The sequence below is a fragment of the Aquila chrysaetos genome, chromosome 23 (genome assembly GCF_900496995.4).
Source record: "Aquila chrysaetos chrysaetos chromosome 23, bAquChr1.4, whole genome shotgun sequence".
NCBI classification, from domain to species: domain Eukaryota; kingdom Metazoa; phylum Chordata; class Aves; order Accipitriformes; family Accipitridae; genus Aquila; species Aquila chrysaetos.
In genome coordinates, this window is record NC_044026.1 from 4,562,815 (window position 1) to 4,583,604 (window position 20,790).

At 41.5% G+C, this 20,790-nt stretch overlaps 2 protein-coding genes across 9 annotated transcripts in view; one reads left to right on the forward strand and one right to left on the reverse strand.

The window, feature by feature from the left end:
- The window catches only part of ST6GAL2 (ST6 beta-galactoside alpha-2,6-sialyltransferase 2), a 173,423-nt gene extending 169,351 nt beyond the window's left edge, over window positions 1-4,072 (forward strand). For all 4 annotated transcript variants that reach the window (XM_029998892.1, XM_029998894.1, XM_029998890.1 and 1 more), the window contains one exon: window positions 1,517-4,072. In XM_029998892.1, the coding sequence (XP_029854752.1) occupies window positions 1,517-1,785 (269 nt within the window). In that variant the 3' untranslated portion in view covers window positions 1,786-4,072. The remainder of the gene's footprint in view (window positions 1-1,516) is intronic.
- The window catches only part of LOC115334559 (opsin-3-like), a 94,612-nt gene that overhangs the window by 1,625 nt on the left and 72,197 nt on the right, over window positions 1-20,790 (reverse strand). The window contains exon 5 of one of the 5 annotated variants that reach the window (XM_029998898.1): window positions 8,944-9,486. The exons of 3 other annotated variants lie outside the window; for them this stretch is intronic. In XM_029998898.1, the coding sequence (XP_029854758.1) occupies window positions 9,433-9,486 (54 nt within the window). In that variant the 3' untranslated portion in view covers window positions 8,944-9,432. Of the gene's footprint in view, window positions 1-8,943; window positions 9,487-15,990; window positions 16,063-20,790 lie in introns of those variants that run through there. One more of the 5 variants, XM_029998899.1, reaches the window with a different exon arrangement.

Below are 20,790 nucleotides of genomic sequence, written 5' to 3' on the forward strand. Positions count from 1 at the left end.
TAAGGTTCTTTTCATTAGCAAGCCATTGAAATCTCTGTGTTCCCAAACTGCAAACTAAATTTCAGAAAATGCCTTTGCTTAATTAACAAACCAAAATAATTTTTTATGTTAATTCATGTCACTTGTGAGAATTACCCAAAACACCTTTGATGCTTTATCATTCCAAAGCTGTTGTACAGAAAAAAACCCAACAATTACATTAGTTCTCATTTGTAAGTGCAAAGTGAGCAGAATTAGTACAGCTGTCTCCTCTGAGAGTTGACAGTCATATTCAACGGATAGGGACACCACTAATGCAACAAATGCTCCAATATATTTTCTATATTTTATTGTTTTTTTAAGTGAAACCTTCAAAAAAATGGTGTCCGATTCTTACTCCGTCATTTTCCTTTCACATGGCTATGGGAAGCAGAAAAGGATCCCAGAAGCTGTGATTGATGTGAAAGTATTGCACTTCAGACAGTGCTGTTGATCAATACCTGATGTTAGTCCCTTTGAAAATGTGCAGCAGCAACAGTAAGATTTCTTTCATTTCAAAGCTATAAAGACCTTCTGTTAGTATGGATTTACAATTATGCCATAGGAAGACAAAGTTTGCAGAAGCTCACCTATCTGTCCTGGCCTAGTTTTGATCTTGAGCATGGGTTAAGGAGAGTAACAGCATCTTAGGACTGCGCCTAAGGTCAAAGCAAACCTTTACCTGGCTTTAAACAAGAAATTAATTTCCATATGGCCTTTCTTAGCCGCTATTGACAGTGCTGATGATAGTCTGCCATTGACATGTGGCAGGAAAAAATGAGTTGGCATTTTATGGATTGCTCCTTGCTGAGCAGGAGGTGGTCAGGGGCTTTTCCTTGTGGCAGCACTGCTCTAAGAAGGAGTTCACCTTCTTCAGCCTCTCTCTGTGAGACTGTTCACAAAATTCTCAGAAGCTGTGGGCTTTTGTGCTACCAGTACATGGCTGATGCTTCTTTATGTGTCCTTCTGCGTGTATTTAGACTGCCTTCTTGGCAATGTCTTCCTGCCTAAAGGGAAGCAAGTGGATGGAAAAAGTGGAATTGGTTCAATTCCAAGCTAAGACCAACATTGTAATAAGGTGGAGAAGTTTCAAGGAGTACATTGATACCTTAATATTACCAACGATCTGAATGAACCATCCAAAAGTTGTGAAGGGAAGAAACATGGGTGATACTGGCTCATCTTTCTGTTCTTGTTTCCCCTTGCCACAGTGTGCAAAAGGTGGTATGCAAGCCCTTTATAGGCTTGTTACTCCTTCCTTATCATCGTTGTCCTACCCCGTCAACTCTACAGGGCTCTCAATCTTTACATTTCAGGGACAAGTGAAAGCTGCCCTAATAAAAGGAACTATCACTCCACTTAATTTTACAGAAGTAGTACTTAAGGTGTGCAACACCAAAGGAAAGCAAGAAAGAAAAACAGATTGGGTGACTGCAGGGAAATTGCTGTGAGAAAAGCAAAATTTGGGGTTCACTTTTGTTTTCACTTTCTGCTCCAGGTATCCTTATCATGATGTCCATGTGTAACGAAGTACACGTGTATGAATACATCCCTTCAGTTCGACAGACCGACCTATGTCACTACCATGAACTCTACTACGATGCAGCTTGTACCTTAGGGGCCTACCACCCACTGCTTTATGAGAAGCTGTTGGTGCAGAGGATGAACAAAGGTTTGCAGGATGATCTGTATCGGAAGGGGAAAGTCATTTTGCCAGGGTTCAAAGCTGTCAAGTGCCCTGAACGAAATAATTTCTCACACTTGTAGAAGAGAGTCCTTCAGAAACAATGTGCAATAAGGTACTACTGTCGTACTATAAACAAGAAGAGAATACTTGAAAAATGTATCTTAGACCAATCTAGTCTTGAGTCTATAAATTGTAATTAAGTAGCAGGCATGAGGAATACTTCTTTTCTGAGCCTGAGTATTTATTACTGCTTTGCAAATAGTAAAAAAAAAAAAAGGCTTAGCTCATGAAAGGTGCAAAGGACATACTTAGGCAGAAATATAATGTATTGTTGTGGGTGTGACTGTCAGAATTTGTTGGTGGTCTCTTATGCCACATATGCTAGAGTGTAACTTTTTTTTAAATGAACTTATTTAACTGTTAAACCTGGCATTGTGAAACAGCCTCTATTGTTCATGTACAGAGCGGCCAGTTGAACAATGCAGCGTTTCTCATGGCTCCATGGGATTTTCACACTCTCCAAGAATGAAGTAATTGCTACTCCGAGCTGTGCAGTCATTGACTAGAGCAGACTTTAATTCCCATTCATACACAGGCTCAGTTACAGATCTTCAACTGTATAGGGGGCCTTATGGTGGCTACGAAGTCAGTGCAGATGGAGATGGCTGTACACACAGCTAAACCAGTTAAACTACTGGATGCACTTTTAATGCCAGACCCCCATGCTCACTCTGACTGCATAGGGCAGAGGGAAAAGAGAAATGTCTCATTTCTTTAGAGAGCAACAACATATTTGTAACCCATTCAAGAAAAAACTCTCCCTGGGAAGCCTATCAAGAAGGTGTAAGTGAGATGGAAATGATGCCTTCCCCTGGTCTGCACAGATGAAGAAGATCCAGGGAAAGCCAGGGGAGGCTGTGCAGCACTCACACATCACACTGAAAGCAAGCGTAGAGGGAGCTCACCTTTTTGCAGCAAAGATGGGATTCAGGATTAGACAACATTTCTTAGGTATTTTGTTGGGATCCAAATCAAACTCCCTTGTTCACAAGTTACTGCTGTTTGTTAAGAAAGTATAGGGAGTTTTCTGACAAAAGTAGAGGATATCAGCATTTTTTATTTAACGTTTAAAAGACTATACCCCAGAGAAGCTGTAATGCCTGCAAAAGAAGTGACTACGGATTGCATATGGAGATAATTTGATATCTTCCTTCATAACACACAATGAGAATATTCTCTAAGGCACTTCTAAAAGTCTGCCTGGTTGCTAATATATTTAAAGCAGCATTTTTCACGGCAAGACTTGAGTTTCAGATTTTTCGAGTGGCAGGAGGTTAATGTTTTGGGGTTTTTTTCACACAGCTGTGCCCTTTCTCTTAGGGTAAGTTCAGCAGGAATGTATGTACACAAAAGCACAGCTATATCCTACTCGATGTCCATTCAGTAAAAAGGCAGACAGCTCAAAGAGGCACTGAAAAGAATAGCTGAGTGACTGGTGGAAAGTATTTTTTGTGTTTTGTCTTAAGCAACAGAAAGGCAATTGAAGAGTGCACACAATATTAATGACTATTTCCTCTTCAATAGTAATGTAAGTATAATCACAGAATCATTTTTTTCTCACTCTGCTCTTTTGGTGTGATGATTTTCCTTCCTCAAAAGTGAAGAATATGTGTCTTACATAGGACTTAGCCTTCTTTTCCCATGTAGTCTCTTAATTTGGGCTTTATGATCCTCTTAAGATGCCTGTTGTTGACAGAAGGTATGTCCAGATGATCTAAAAACTGTACTTCTGTATTGTATGGATAGTTATGTCCATAAATCATTTTGGTACATGTCAAAATGAATAGGTGTTACTCATACTAGCCTTAGACTGGATATATTACATACTGATTTCTTTTTAATGTTATATATGGTGGCAACTTTTAATAACTGTTATTTAATCTTGTGGAGAATAGATAACCTACATAGAACTAATCTATTTTTCCATATGTTTGGTATCCTGTTTGCAAAACATGGGAAATTTGAACAGTGCAATCAAACCTGTCTCTCTCCTGTACGCTGGGTTAGCTACCCCATATTTGTAAAGGAAGGGAGTTGATTAGCTTTCTAGGACTAGTGAATATGCTACTTTTCCATAAGCTGGAAATCCTCAAGTTCTGAAAAGAAGAAAAAGCATATCACTTTGACCTTTAACTTTGCAACCACTAACCTTTAACTTTGATTTTCACAAAGAAGAAAAATACTAACTGCGTTACTCGACTACCCACAGCAGGATTATGTTGTATTATTCCCTCAGTAATTTGTCAGAATAATCAACATATCTGTTGTACAGAACAAGGCAAATGATTAAAGTTTCATGTAACAATACGTTCTTAATATATCATTTAAATAATAATGCAGAACCAGGTCTGAGATGTTAGAAAATGAACTGTATATTTTTAATTTACTGGACTGTGCGCATTCAAGCCCTCCCAGCAGAAATTTTTTCTTTACTGTATCCTGATTTATACGGCAGTCCGTGCTCCTTCCACAAGTGCAAATGTGGGTGCTGTAGCACCATCACCTCAGAAGATGCCACAGAGCTGTGCTGCAAACGCTTGCTTGCTCACACAAGAGGAAGACCAACTTGTGATGCCCATCTTGAAAAAAGAAGCATCCCTGGCGTGGCTTCCCAACACTGGTTTCCACTGTGATGTTTCACTGGTCTGCCTGCTCAAACACCTTGTGGCTGCTTAAAGAGATTTTACTCCCCTACCTTGTCTTGTCCTCCTTTGGTTTTTTGGCACAAGGGCAATTGTGCCTGATCCACTAACTGAGGGTTCACCTCCACTTGCTGCAGCAGGGGAAGGGGCAGAAATAAAGGGGGAACATAAAGGACCTGCAGAGGTGCTTCCCTCACCATTGCTTACGCTCCGTGGCATTGGCATTGCCGGCTTTTGTAAGAGCCCACCGAGTATTTTTGCATTTATGGGCATTTCCCCATCCCTCCTGAGGGCAGAGAGATCTTTACAAAGAATCATATTCAGTAAACTTAAAACAGTGAACGTGTAGTAACACTGAACCATGTATCTTTTAATAATAATAACAACATGTGAGAGTGCTGGTTTTAGATACCTATATTAAATGGAGACAATGTGAAAGGAAATCCATTTTCCCACCCAGATCATGGGGCTTTTTGGGAAAAAGATACAGGCATGGCTTTGTAGCTCTCCCATGTGGCTGTCACATGCTAACAGATTGAAATGGCACCATAGACAAGAGAGGTTTGCCCAAACCCGGCTTTTGAGGCACATCATCAGCCAAGCAAATGCCTCTGCTAGTGGACCCCTGAGCTCTCTTTACACTCGTTGCAGTAATGCAGGTTTTAAATTCACGGAGTTTTCCTGACAAGTAGGAGTAAGTTGCCTTCACAAGCTATCAAGCCTCACTTCTGTGCCCTGGTGCTGTGAACAACAGTTGCACTTAGCTGAAACAAACCAGAAACACAGCAGCAGATTAAGGAAACGTGCTGAGTTTATGCTGAATTTCATTATGCTCTTTTTTCCACTGTGAATTCTGTAGCTTTTCTGACTTGTGGTGCTCTATCATTTTATGCATTCAGCCTTTGGATGGTTAAATCAAGGTATTCTGCTGTTTGTTCAAGAAAAAGATATGAAAGATCTTGCTTCATTTTGAGCCAAAATCTTTTTGCTAGGAAAAAATATTAATTGTTCCATTCCTTTGTAGTTCTAAAGGTTACCTGAGCATAAACTCACAGCTCAGTCAGTCATTTCTTGGATTAAACTACTACATCTTTTTTTACCTTGCTGTGCAGCTTTATGCTGTTGAAACTCTGGTAAAGTCAGTGAAATTACCATGATGTAAGAAATATGTACCTTTGGAGAGAGAGGGGGGTGATTTACACGCTCTAATCTACACTCTCTCTGTGCAAATTTAGCTAAATTATTGCATGTTTTTGGTCAGTACACTTTCTTTGGTGAAAACATCCAAATTCTGAACTTGTTGCTGTAGATCTTTTCCCAAGTTGGGAACACCGAGACAGTTTTTTTTTTCGTAAGTCAAGTGTCTACACTCAATGGTTGCACAGACTGAACACGGTCATTTTAGAGATGGCTTGAATTAAACAGGAGTTCAAAACACACGTAGACCAATCCAATCCATAGTGGGGTTTTTTCTTTTCCTTTTTCTTCAGTTTTTAAGGATGGAAAATGCCATTTGGACAGTGACACAGATGTATCAGGAAAGGAATATTAAATGCATTGACTGCAAAATTAAATGGCTACTACTTTTCCCTTCATGCTTTCTGAAGTTGATGCATATTGAATAAATGAAATTGTTTTTTGAAGTAGGTAATTCAGAAGACTGTTATTAGAAAGCATCTGAATCTTTCCTGGGAGCTATCCTCTCACACACAAGGAGGATACCTGATTTAACTGTTTGAAATTTAAAGTAGCCCAAGTCTGGGCATACTTGCATCTTTGAATGAATTTTGACACTGCAAATTCCTTTTCTCTGACTTAGTGATCAGATTCAGAGTTTTGTTCTTGAAATAAGAGTTGTGTGTAAAAGCCTTACATTTATTCATATCATCTCATCAGTCTTATAATATGTAGTCATTGAACTATTCAAATATAGACTGTGTACTTTTTTAATAGCTTTGAGAATTATTTTGTATGATGATTTTTTTAAATGAATGTGTACTCTAATAACAAAGCTTAAGATTTTACAGGAGTCACATTTTTAAGCAGTGTTTGTATACATTTTAACACTTTTTATATTTTCTATTATGATTTTGTATATTTTTATGTATGCACAGTGTACAGATTTTTTCCTGTAAATAAAACATTTGTTTTCATTTGTTTAGGAGTGCTGGTCTTTTCATATTGCCTTGAGTGAATGACACTGAACTGCAGATGGAACAAAACAGGGAAGATGCCTGTCGGTTCTGCCCACAATTGCAACGAAATCTCAAATGGAAATGGACAGATAGGCTGACAAGTGGCTTTCACAGTAAACTACAGAAAAGAGGCAAATATTGTAAAGCCAGTTTTATTCTAAAATGAACATGTCTACCCAAGCAGGTGCTCTAGGATTCCCCTGGGAGAATGTACCATACCGCTCTATGTTTGGCAGTAAATTTCTTGGGATGGTCAAGCCCCCTAAGGAGGTCACACTCTGATGACTTGATGCTGTACTTGGAATGCTGGTAAACTTCAGCTAAAAGGCTGTGCCACCCATTCAAGGAATCCAGCATCATGTTTTAAAGAATAAGAACAGACTTTTTTATCAATTATTAATAAAAGTCAAAAACAACTTACTTACCAAAAGGAAAACATAACTTGCCATTCAGTCTGTGATGAAATACCATATAATTTAACCACTACAAGTCTGCTCACATCCATAAAATGTGAGGCATTCTGCTGCTTCTGGTAGTCTTTGAACTACGCAGTGGCTGGAGTTGGGCCAGTGGAGGTGGCAGTCACTGTTTCATCCCAGGGAGTCACTGTTGAGTCCATGCTGACAATAAAGCTAGTTACACAGTATTGGAACGATAGAAGTTGGATTGCCATTGTGTAAACTCCTGGCAGGCAGTAATCATCCATGCCACCTCCTGGCAGGCATTGTTGAGGGGCTAATTACTATATGTCACGATATGCAAGTAACACCTCTCAGAAAACTCCGAACAGTGAGCTACACTATGGGATAAACTGAATGCTGGGATGCATGAACAAAGCAACTAATTGATGCTTTTCAAATCCATCAACTTTGCTTTTACTGTGGTGTTTTTCCATTTAAAAATGGAACAACAACAACAAAACATGATCACTGTATTCCATCTGATAAAATGCTCAGTCAACTTTGTTGTCTACAAGATGAGAAAGGACATTCTTGTCTCACTGCATACAAACCAGTATTTCGGTAGGAGGTTGAAACCCATGAACTGTATTGTGTGGCGTACAGAGAACATTTTGCTGTACTCCCTATTTCTTAGCAGTGACAGCTATAGGAGGTATGACGTTACCTTTCTGATAGTATCTCGGGGAACCTTGGAGGCAACTCATTTTCAGGTTTATTCCCAAAACTGGACTACCCTTTTCTGAACAACATGACTTTGAAGGAGGTATGTTTTATCTTTTTATTTATAGAAGTCACCTGTGTTTCACCTGAGCAGCTCTGAGGGGATAGTTCTCTGACAGGTCAAACTTGATACAGGCATTTTGGTCTGTTTATCTGCATTATTAGCTCGCCTGTTGTGATCTGACTGAAAGACGTGGCTCAGGACGATTGCTCCACCTTGCTCTCTTGACTGTAGCATGAACCTGTTGAAGTGATTCTGCCCCTCTGCTCCGCTCTGGTGAGACCCCACCTGCAGTTCTGCGTCCAGCTCTGGGGTCCTCAGCACAGGACAGACATGGACCTGTTGGAGCGGGTCCAGAGGAGGGACACTAAAATGATCAGAGAGCTGAGCACCTCTGCTGTGAGGAAAGGCTGAGAGAGTTGGGGTTGTTCAGCCCGGAGAAGAGAAGGCTCCGGGGAGACCTTACTGCAGCCTTTCAGTACTTAAAGGGGGCTTATGAGAAAGATGGGGACAGACTTTTTAATAGGGCTTGTTGTGACAGGACAAGGGATAATGGTTTTAAACTCAAAGAGGGTAGATTTAGACTAGATGTAAGGAAGAAATGTTTTACACCGAGGGTGGTAAAACCCTGGCCCAGGTTGCCCAGAGAGGTGGTAGATGCCCCATCCCTGGAAACATTCAAGGTCAGGCTGGACGGGGCTCTGAGCAACCTGATGGAGTTGAAGATGTCCCTGCTCATTGCAGGGGGGTTGGACTAGATGACCTTTAATGGTACCTTCCAACCCAAACCATTCTATGATAAGAACAGCTAGACAAGCGAGGGGGGAGCCAGTCTTTTGCTGTAATCACACCGGCCACCTTCTTCTGTAGGAAACTGCACCTGCAGCAGTGATTAAGTAGTGACTTACTGTGGGACTACCTCATCAGTCAGTATGAACAGTCCACTAACACTTGCGGCTTGCATAATTTGATTGCTTCATCAGAATAGCATGGATTTATCTGCTGCACCCCAAAACCTACCCATGTCCCTTCCATACACGTATCTTTCCTTATTTTTAATATTTAGATTCTACTTTCTTGCAGTGTAAGTTACTCCAGATGCAGCACTTCAAAGAAATTACTGCACTTCCGTGGAAGTTAAGTACAGCCTGACCCCTGAGGTTCATGCTTGATATCCAAGGCAATTTAGGAGTGCCCGCCCTGTTATTGCTTTTTCCTAAAAATATGCCAATATTCAAGTAAATGCTTATTAAATTTGATGGAAATGCTAACTGAATATATTAAAATGACAGGGAACTAACTGTAATGCAGTAATATAGTGGGTTTTTTGTTACTGGAGTCAGAGTAGCCACCAGAAAACTGGCAGCACAAGTAGGTTGTGACAAATCACAGGGAGAGCCATTGCTGGTGTGATTGCTGGATTCTTAAAAATCATAAAAGAAAGGAGTCCAGGGGAAGGAAGGGGGGAGAGACAAGGAATTATGAAGCACAGCAAGGAAGGAGAAAGCAACAGCTAGAAAGATGTACCATACCAGCTGGAAAGGCAGAACTGCTGCTTGTTGCTAATAGTCACTTCATAGTTTTGGCTGTTTGCTTTCTTATTTTTTTTCTGCACATTTGGAGAGGAACCCAGCTCATCTGTTGGTGCTCATCTTGCTGCTGTCAGGTTTAGTGTGCTGGGAGGTGATCTTAAAATGAAGAACTAAGGTAAAGAACGGTAATTGCCTTCTGCTGAGGCTCAGCTTCTTTGTAAACACATGAATCCCACAAATTAAACTGAGAAAAGACTAATAGGGTTACATCGCTACACTCTGAACAACCTCCTCCATGTGCTCATAGTCATCTGTATGATAACTGAAATAAGAAAACCCATTTCCTCTGGTGACCTGTTTCTGCAAGTAGACAAATACGAATCAAATACCCTCTTGGTTAGAGGATGCTGACAGGTAAGGGATAATGACTGTAGCAACAACTCCTTACACGCTTGTGAGAGGACTCCAGAGACCCCGAGGGGTTCGGGAGGGCAGGCGATAGACTTCACACCTGCCTTGGTTTTATGGAAGCAGCCAGAGGGGAAAATTGCTACCAGTGCTGACTCCAGGCTGTGTCAGCTGCTGTTAATTGCCTCTGTCCCAGTCACCTGACAGCAGCTGAGCTTCCTGATTAAAATATTTTGCTGGCCCACCTTCTAAACAGTGGGTTGGTTTTTTTCCCCTATCTTTAGTCTTGATGCACCTGGTGGACTGGCTATGTCCTGTGCTGTTGCTACCATGTGCAGCAGGTATGTCTCCTGGGCAGGTGAGGTCCTTGGTGGGGGGGACTGGAAGAGGTTTGGGGGTTTCTGTACTGTTCTCTATAAACCTAGAAAACTTTTTTTGTCTTTTAAGCATAGTTTAGTCATTACAGTAGATGAAGGAAGCGTAACATGAGCATGCTTCGAGAAGCTAGAGTTCGTGACTTGTGAGTTGTCTGATGTTTTGTAGGCTAGGTGGCATTCCTGATCCAAAGTATCTATGCTTTGGATTAAGACAGGGACAGCAGGAAGAACTTTTGGCAAGTTAAGGCAAGAAACCTGAGATGTGTCTCTTGTGCAAGCTGAAAGTGCGTGGGGTCTACCCCTAGGCCCAGCTTTGCTGCCCATGAGGCAGAGCCGGGAGGCTCACAAACGTGCTGTATCCTGAGCACAAGGAGGACAGATGTATGGGCAGACGACCGGGAAGGAAAGGTTGGGAAAGTTCCGCTCTGGGCCCGTTTCTGAGCCTGCTTTCTCAGAAAAGAGGACAGGAGGATTTGCTGAAGCTTCCTACTGGATCAAGCAATGTTATTTTTCTTCCCTAGCAATTCCTCTCTGGAGGTGTTGGGTTATTTTTCAGTTACTTTCAGTATTTGTTTTCTTCTATACAAATGAAATTATAAGCTATCTGATGGACCTAATTTAGACTTTACAAATGCATGGGGCTGAATGTAGCTATCAGGCCATTAGGCATTTTAATGAGCAGCTGGAGCATCCCAAGAACAGTAGAGATGAGAAGAAAACAAATCAATAAGCTGTTACCAAAATAATACTAATGAAGTTGTTCCATAGTAGAAGAGCAGGGAAGGCAGAAACAAAAGAGCATATACCAATGTCTGAGAAATATTACCTTATTTTCATGGATATAGATAATCCTTGATCATTTAAAAGTACTCTTTTTAGATAAGTCCTCATGAAATACGCTCTCTCGTATAAAGAGAACAAAATGAGAGATCAAAGCTGGAGGGCTCATAAACTGGGGAGAGTTATTTTGTTAGAGAAAACGGAGACAAACTTTTCTTTACCGATACTTCCATGTGACCAGCATGGCTGCTGAACTTCAAAGGGATTGGTTGTGCATGTGAAAGCGCAATATTGACTTCTACTATGTCTTCAATGCACATTGGTTTAAGACACCACTGTTGCTTTCAGTGGGATTTATCACTGCAGGGAAAAAAAGACCATTTGTCATATTTATCTGGCACGTGCTCTTCCCTGGCCTTACATAGAGTTACTAAAACCCATACAGTATACAAAAGGGGCAGCATATGTGAAGTTAATCCCCCTACCTAAAAGAAACTTAAGAAGAGTTTCCTAAAGCGATGCAAGGAACAAAAACCAGGCAAAGAACTTCAGTGAATAGCAACAAAATGGATCCTGCCTCTATTTCCTACTCCCATTTCATTAAGTCAAAATTGTTTAGGGCTTTGCAGTGATTGATGGACCCTGACTGACAGAGGCAGCAGCAAATTTACCAGTCCCTACAGTAACATTCTACCTCATGAGGAGAAATGAAGGGTCTATTACTACTGTAATATGGGATGAGTGATTCCAGATCATTTTGAAATAACTCCCATTTTGCTGAAAGCTCAAAGCATAACAATGAGAAGTATTTTGACACTTGAAAAATGTGTTTATTTAGTCATAGTCAATACGCTGTTCTGCCTACCCAGTTTCTTCTTGTATTTTCAGTTCTTTACCTGTGGACTCTGGATCAGCCCACAGGGATTAAAAGAAAGACTCCAGGTGACTGCGATGGGTTTATGCTGATATATTCCTGCCCCAATTCTGCTATGACCAAAGTACATTAATAAATACTTGTAGAAATGTGATCTTACTGTGTTCTTTTTTGCTGTTGGTTGTGAGCTGCCTGTCCTTGGCTGTGTGTGTAATGCATGTTTAGGGAAAACAGTTCTTCCAGATGTTCCTTGCAGAGTTTCACTTGGGCTGAGGCCAAGGAAACACTGCACAAGGAAATCCAAAGCCTTATTGTCCTGAGGTTACTTCTGTAGTACTATACCACTGGCTATCTTCCTTTGTGAATTATTCAGGGTCTTTTTGCTTGAGGGTGGGTCACTGTCTTCTATTGTGCTAACACTCACACACACACAAAAAAACTTCAGCAGCTCGTGGGCATTTTATCTACTGAGTCTTCCTTGGCACTATCTTTCATTCTGCCTCTGGCTATAACACAGGTTCTTATGAGCCTTTGCTTCCCGTACCACCTGCCCTGTTGCCACAGCTCCTGTTATCCAAAATGATCTTTCCATCAATTGCTATGAATGACATACTGGCGGTGCTCTGATATTGGAATGTTGGAAGAACTTTTTAATTACCAGACAAGCATCCTGCTGCTGGCTGAGGGCTCTTGTTACAGAGCTCACACTGTTTTTCAGGCGATGAGAGCTGCAGCGTGGTAAGTGGTGGGTATAAGGGATGGGAACCAAGTCTTTCCATTTTTTTATCTTTATCTTGGTTTGCAGCCAATTAGGTATTGATTTTACCCAAGACAGAATTAGAAATTACCAAGGGTGGTTTGATTTGTGACTGTTTTGGTAGCGGTTGTTTGGTTTTATGTGTAAGTAATGCAACAACAGACCTGATTGGGTTGAGAAATCAGAATTTCTGTTGTGATGGAATTTTTAATTCTTCTACAATTTCTTCTCTTGGACAAAACCAAAACAAATTATCAAAAAATGCCCGACAAAACCTTGGACTGCCAAAATATCCAATTACAGATAGATGCCTTCAGGGAGTTGCAGTTCAGCTTCATTCTGCCTGTTCCCCTATAAACTACATCTCTGGGCTGGGCTACATTTCACTGCATGTCCTCCCCTAGCTGAGCCACCACTGTTCCTGCGCTGGTCCGTGGTGGATGCAGTCTGGTAAGGGAGCTTGATCTGCCTGGGTGAAGGACAGTGTTTTTCATGGAAGACACACATTTTACAGGAATCAGGGTGTAGAGGCTTAGGCATGGAGATCTAGCCTGAAAGGAGACGTTTTGTCCTTATTTTTTTTCCCTGCTGAAAATAAAATTGGCAAAATTAACAGCTTCTAATTTTGCAGAAACCATGTTTTGCACTGAGAAAATGCTTTAATGGGAAATTGCCCAACAAGTTACAAAATTGCCTGGGTTTTGTTTTATAAAAACATAGAAATCCCTTGGTTTTTACATTGGTCATCACTGAGAGAGACGGCAGTGAAGGTGAAAAGGAAGACAAGTTATATATGGGTTTGGTCAGCCTTTGAGTCCTACTTGTAGTGTATTCCTATTGGCCAAAAGCCAGCATACACAGAAGTCTTATAAAGCCCTGGGTGAGTTGTGAGGTCTTGAGTAAGTATTTTCCCTAAAGGGATAAAATATCACATCTGAGGCAGGGTTATCCATAAAGTACTTGGTATATACTAGTTGTACCCTATATAATGGACCCCTGTATATTTCTGTACACCCATTTCTGAAAATCTTGTCCTAATTTAGATAAAGGGATTTAAGAAGTCACTGTAGAGCTGATGTTCTTGTTTTCAGTTCAGATTCTGAAGGTAACAATAATCAAGAGAGTTAAACACTGCAGACAAGACAGAAGGGAGAAGAGATCAGCGAAGATGAAAAGCCTAGGTCACTGGAGGAAATGAAAAGAACTGAACGAGTTCAGCCTAGCAATATGGAGAGAGAAGGTGATCTGTTTGCAGTGTCCCAGTATGAAGAGAAGACGACAACCAAAGAAGAAGGGCGCTTTGAGTAAATCAGGAATAAAGGTTTACAAACTGCCTACAAATACATTTAGTTTGAAAGCAGTTACTTTACTAAACATCAGATAACAAAGGTCTTCAACAGCTTCTACTTCAAAAAACAAGGAACCTCAAATTTGTTTTCTATTTGGACACTGACAGATTTCTGAATTGCATTAAACGATGCAGTTTATAATGAAAAAGGGATTTATTCTAATGAATTACAGGCCCAGTATAGTTTTATGTTGTATTTTCCATACTGTGACAACCATTATTTCCTTAAGTACAGCAGCTTTTTTGCCCTGAAGGAAGGAGGACATCATGATTTAATCATAAAATAAAGTTCTACAGATTTGAGTTAGACTTGCCATGCAAGTTCATGAGGTTTTGAGCAGTAATCTAACCTTTGATCCTCAAATTTCTCCTGCTGTAAAACTAGGGTGATGATAATTATCTGGTTTACAAGAATACTGAGGATTAAATCAATTAACAATATTTGTTTAGATGAGGTTACATAAATGCCAAAAAATATTCTCTGACTAGGAAATCTCATTTTTGTTTTTCTCTCCATCTACCTAATCTGAAATGATTGTTGCTTAAATTGTTAGCTGGATACATGACTGCAAAGATATACCTGGTAGACACAGTAAAACCCTGAGAAGTAATGCCAACTGACACAAAATGTACAAACCCATCCTGCTCTGAATAAAATTTTAGTATTATGACACTGCCACATCACTAGAGATTTTTCAGTGATTGAACAAGATAGGAAAATGAGAGATTCTATTACCTCCAGGTTACACTTACTTTTCAAATCTTTTTCATCTGTTGAATTTGATTTTCCTCATAAAGCAACTACATTCTTTGTTTATATAATCTGTTGCATTGCATTAGATATTCTGTTTTCTTCAGCTGACCTATGCCTGCATTCAGCTTTGAAATCGTAAGTTGCAGCAAATACACAGCTGGAGTCCTACCTGTAAAATGTGGACATATTATAGAAAAGCAGAAGCGTTAGAATTAAAATGGGGAATTCTGAGGCTAAATTAAAGCTTGACCTTAGCCAGACCAAGGCATGGGCTAAAATTCAGTCTGATTCCTGACGTAGCATTGCAGCTGAGATCACTGCAACAAAAGATCCCGTAACATCCATTCAGCGTGGCTTGGCAATGCTATTTTGAAGAGCAGAACAAGTTCAGTCTACCTGTAGATCCTGTACGCCTTAGTAGCACCTTAACTGTCCACACGAAACTTGGAAATCACTTCAAAAAAAGATACCAAAATGCCAAGTGGTTTCACCCAACTTCTGGATCACACTGAAGTAACGGCAAGTGAGAAACAGCAATGTCATTAATAACGTATCCTTTTTTTTCTTGCACTTCTCTTAGCACTAACTGAGCTCTTGACCATCCAGACTCTCCCTTGAAGACAGATGTACATGTGAAGACAGCAAAGAAATACTGCTATGGTCGAGTTTCTGCTGGTACATACTTGCAAAAGCAAAGAGGATAGCAAGGGGCCTTGATTATAAGAATCGTAACACCTTTTTTTAGCTGTCAATATACCTCATTCCGTGCTTCTGTAGTAAGCTCTGGATGCTGGAAACTTCTATTTTTCTCTCAGTCTACCCTGCAGGTTTAATGTTACAGGTGGAATTGCATGAAAAATAGCTGATTGTAAATGATGTCCTGAAGCTCCCAGCACAAACTATAGGCTGATCACGATAGGCAAGTGCAAACAATTTGACTGAAGCTGTTTTCCCTGTACTGGAGAAAAGTTGAGATGTGTAACCCTACAAATTCTTTGAATCCTTAAACAGTATGTTGTTTTATTGTCTTTTGGATTGTGACAATGGTTTTAGAGGTCAAATCTTTTCCTATAGGTATTTCCCTGCTGGCCCTCAAGCAAGCAGCAATGTTAATCTCCTGTCATTGAGTCACTGCAGTTAAGTCTGATTTCCCTGTCTCTGCCAGGTTAAGTGTGACCATGACCCTTTCTATTGACCAGCATCACCTGCAATGTTGTCAGGAAACAGTTGAGGCAATGGTCCCTGTTTTCTAAGCTAATATGTCAATGAAAATGCACTAGGGTGGATGTGACCTCTTAAACTGAGATTCAACTATATTTTTGTTTTGAAAGTTGACTCATCCAAATAGGTCAAGATGTTTACCTGCATCATGCCTAGGGACTTATTCTAAATGATACTGATCACTTAAACCTCTGAAGAAATAGGTTAGTCATCCAGGTTTACAGAATCTGTGTAAGAGACAAGAAAAGACCTAATAAGTGTGTTTTATGACAAGATTACTTTCTATATCCTAGAATGGTGGAATAGGTTGGGTTGGAAGGGACCTTTAAAGATCATCTAGTCCAACCCTCCTGCCATAGGCAGGGACATCTTTCACTAGATCAGATTGCTCAAAGCCCCGTCCAACCTGGCATTAAACAATTCCAATGACAGGGCACCCACAACTTCTCTGGGCAACCTGTTCCTATGTCTCACCACCCTCATCGTAAAAAATTTCTTCTTTACATCCAGCATAAATCTACCTTCTTTCAGTTTAAAACCATTGCCCCATTTCCTGTCACTACAGGCCCTGGTAAAAAGCCTCTATCTGTCTGTCTTAAAAGCCCCCTTTATATATGAGAAAGCCACAGCAAGATTTCCCTGGAGCCTTCTCTTCTCCAGGCTGAACAACCCCAACCCTCTCAGCCTGTCTTCACAGGAGAGGTGTTCCAGCCCTCTGATCATTTTTGTGGCCCTCCTCTGGACCCGCTCCAACAGGTCCATGCCTGTCCCGTGCTGAGGACCCCAGAGCTGGACGCAGAACTGCAGGTGGGGTCTCACCAGAGCGGAGCAGAGGGGCAGAATCCCCTCCCTCGACCTGCTGCCCACGCTGCTGGTGATGCAGCCCAGGGTACGGTTGGCTTTCTGGGCTGCGAGCGCACATTGCCAGCTCATGTCCAGCTTTTCATCCACCAGTACCCCCAAGTCCTTCTCCGCGGGGCTGCTCTCAATCCATTTATTCCCCACTCTATATTGATACTGGTGATTGCCCCGAGGCAGGTGCAGGACCTTGCACTTGGCCTTGTTGAACTTCGTAACATTTGCGCAGGCCCACTCCTCGAGCCTGTCAAGGTCCCTCTGGATGGCATCCCGTCCCTCAGCACGTCAATGGCACCGCTCGGTTTGGTGACACCTGAGGGTGCACTCAATCCCCCCATGTCTTTGACGAAGACGATATCAAATAGTAGGTCCCAGTACTGACCCTTGACGGATCCTCCCTCTCTCTTTCTGCACTACTTGTCACTGCAAATTTGACCTCAGCTTCGCTCTCTTTGGAGTCTCCTCTTTTTCTTTCTTTCAGAAAAGCCTGTTTTCCTTCGCAGGGTGTATATGGACTACAAAAGGATCCCATTGTCTTTGCTACAAACCCTACTCATTGCATTTCCCCCTAGGTGTTCTGACCCGTTCATTTCCCTTGTCTAATGTGGAGGTTTCTTCCCACTTCCGTGAAGCCCCAGTGCTATGAAAAGAGCAATATAAGAAGAGACATCAACATATCAGATGCTGTTTAAAATCATATATAAAGTAAAGAGATATTGCTGCCCTTCACTTTCTGTGTCTTCTAGAAAGGAAAATCTTTTAACTGGATGTCATTTCCATTACTGCATTCCCTAGCCATAAGTTGCAAGTCATTACATAGTCTAAAACACATGTGCTTATCTTCATTCATGTGTATTAGTTTCCAACTTTAGTTAATATTTTGCTTGCATGAGAGGTGGCCTGGCTGCCCGCTTCCTACTTTTGCCCTGGGTCTAAAGAAGCAAGTCCTAAACCCTTCTGTGGTGCTGTAACCAGTCCAGCCCCCCGAGAGCATCCACGCAGCAGGCAGGACAAGGCTGAGCTTATGTCAGCACACTCACGTTGTACCAAGGATGTCGCCTGGGGCAGCAGGACGGCTGGCTAGGGCTGCTCAGGACCCCAGTTAAACGTCCAGGTTATTGACCTGTCATGAGCTGCGAGAGAAATTCCTAAAGTAATTCTGAACTCACTGTGTGAAATGCAGTTATACCTTATGACAGCAGCAAAGGTGCCCTTGAGACCTTTCTTCTCTTTGCCCCTCAATTTTAAAAAGTCATAACACTGCATGTTGGGAGAGAAAAAACGTCAAAACATTCCTGAACTGTACCATACTATTGTACTTAGAGTATTCTGCACTAAGAGATCATTTTGACTTGGCCCGTTTTCAACTTACGAGCTCGGGTGTGCAATTCTATTTGGGAAAAAAAATCTCACCATTTCCAGATGACTGAGAAGGTAATGCAGCATCACTTCTTTATGTTGACTATTACTTACTCAAAGTCAGCCCAGCTACTAGTGAAAAGAAGAGATGAAAAAACAGTTCATGAGTGTCAACTTCTACATGAATTGTAATGAAAAATTGTAACAACTTATGATAATAAATCTTATGGTAAGCCCATGAACCTCTAGAAGGTCATGAACCAAACAAACAGGGTCTATTTTCAGGACTTAATAGGTGTGGTCCAATTTATGCATAAAATGAGGCTTGGCATAATTGTCCCTGCATTGTATACTGTCTTTCCGGATCTGTAGTTTTGTGTCTTCACGCAGCTAAAATATCTTAGTTTTCCAAGTGGGAAAATGAGCAGCTTAAAAAAACCAAAAAACCAGTGTTAACTTATCCACATATTCTTGCAGCTTTAAAAACGAAACATTAACTTTTGCTGGAAATACAGAAAACTGCACAATACCCCACAAAAATTGACTGTGAATTGACTGTTATACAGCCGATGGGGAAATGTTAAGTGTTTTGAGGGGTTTTTTTTATGACTATCATGCGTAGCTCTGTTTCCCAAAGTGCGTATGCATTTCTCCCCGCTCAGTGCATAAGGTAAGATCAAGAAGGACTAAAAAGGGTGACTAGAAAACTGCAGATACAAGGCACAGACAGATTATCATTAAAGAAGGACGGACTCTTTGTTCCTTGACCCACTAGGTGAGAGGCGGGTGGTGGTGGATCTTCCCGGGGACCGCGGCAGCCTCTCCGTAGAGGCTCTCAGCTTGGGCCCAGGCAGCTATTTTACTTTGTGTGCATGAACATTGAAGATAAATCTGAAGACAATTCAATGTGTGAGCAGTCCCGTTGCAGCAGCAGGGCTGTGTGCCTGAGTAAGTGCTCACTTGTGAGAAGCACCGTTGCACACGCTGGGTCCAGGTCTCGCTGAGGAACATTCTTTAAGTACATTATTATTATTCCAATCTCATTGTCCACCAGGAAAAAAAAAAAAAAGTCTTTGTAGTTGGCTTAGGTTGTTCATTCTGTCTATTTAATTTCTCCCTCCCAATACAGATACATTTGGAAAGGTCACAGTATTAATTATTTTCAAGTAAGTGTGTATATTCTTTGCAGCGTCACTTCTCCAAATCCTTGGGGAAAATGACAGGGTCAGCTTCTATTTTTAGTGCAATGATTTTAATACAAGAAGACAAAGAGTAGAAATCAAACTGCTAATCAGGGACTTTTACTGACATCTAATACATCCCTTCCCTCACACTATACCTCCTACTTTTGCTCACAGGCACTTTCTGACACCAGAAGTAGCACATTGCTGACCACAGGATTTGGGTGGATTTTTTTCCCAATTGTAATATGCAAAACAGTATTAGATGTGCTAGCCTGAGTTTCAGTAGTCCAGGGACCCTTAGGTGCGCTACCCCAGTGACTAAATGTGTGGAAGTAATTAGTCAGAAGCCCATGAGCTGCAGTGGAGCAAGGCTATTTTACATCAATAAAGGTTGTGACTTATAATCTGATCAGTGGCTTCCAAGCGATTGGTTCTGTAGATCTTTGAGTGATAGAGGTTTAACTTGACTTAAATTTGGCTGTCAGTAGCAACGCAGCAAGTTCCTCTTTTCTCTGAGTGCTAACTTGGAATGACGTGAAATAGCGAACGCAAATTCACTCGATCTCACTGTTGTCTCATCTGTAACAATACCCTCTCAAGCACTCATTGTTCATATCTTGACTTCTGTATCAATAAAAAATGAACTTCTGATAAGTGAGATAAGGCTAACCTCAAAAGCTGCCGCACCATTGCATTATCCAGCTAACGATCCCTGGTTCTCAGTACGGTATGTCCTCACGTACAGTTACATGAGCCAGAAAGCTCTTTCGTGTCGGGGTTCCTGTGCTGTTCTATGGAATACACAAAAGCCAGATGCCCCCAGCGATCATCTCCTCTACAGCAAGCCCATGGCTACAGGGCAGCTCTGTGTCTTTTGGGTGAATGCTTAGTACCTGCTTGCACGTAACACGTGAAAGAGCAGGTTTCTGTCAGCACTGCCACGGTGAAAGGAAGGTAGTTGAAGCTGTCATTAAAAATCTGTTTGGGGTGGCTGCATGGGTGGAAGTTTGAAGAGAGACAATGCAAACTTGACAGGGAGCTGCGATGGGAATAAAAGACACTGAGAGAGGTAAGAAGAGATGAACAAGAAAATCTGCATAACTACATTAACTGTATAACTATAAAGGACTGATGCACTGAGAGTCTAAGCATGCTGACCCTGCCCAGCTTGCTCTGGGAATTGGGAGGCAGTGCCAGCCCAGCTGGCGGGGTACTTGGCTCTGTGCTGCATTTTTTTGGGGGGACCTGCCCCTTGGGAAGGGCTCCTCAGGCACACATAGCCATGTTGCCAAGGGGCAAAAGAGCCATCCATAGTGAGAGAACAGGGAAAACGGAGTCTCCTCTACTGTTTCTTCCAGCTTCCCCCCAAACATCACCTGGTCTCGGGCAGTTTACTGCTTTACAGCTTTGTCAGCGAAACTTAATGTCTGCCTGGCGTGATGTTACCAGCCCAGGAACGGTCCAGCTTAAACAGTGCATCTCTCTTCTCCCGGAGAAGAGCAGAGGAAGATGGAGAGCAGCACGCCCCATGCCATCCCACCTGAGGGACTCCCT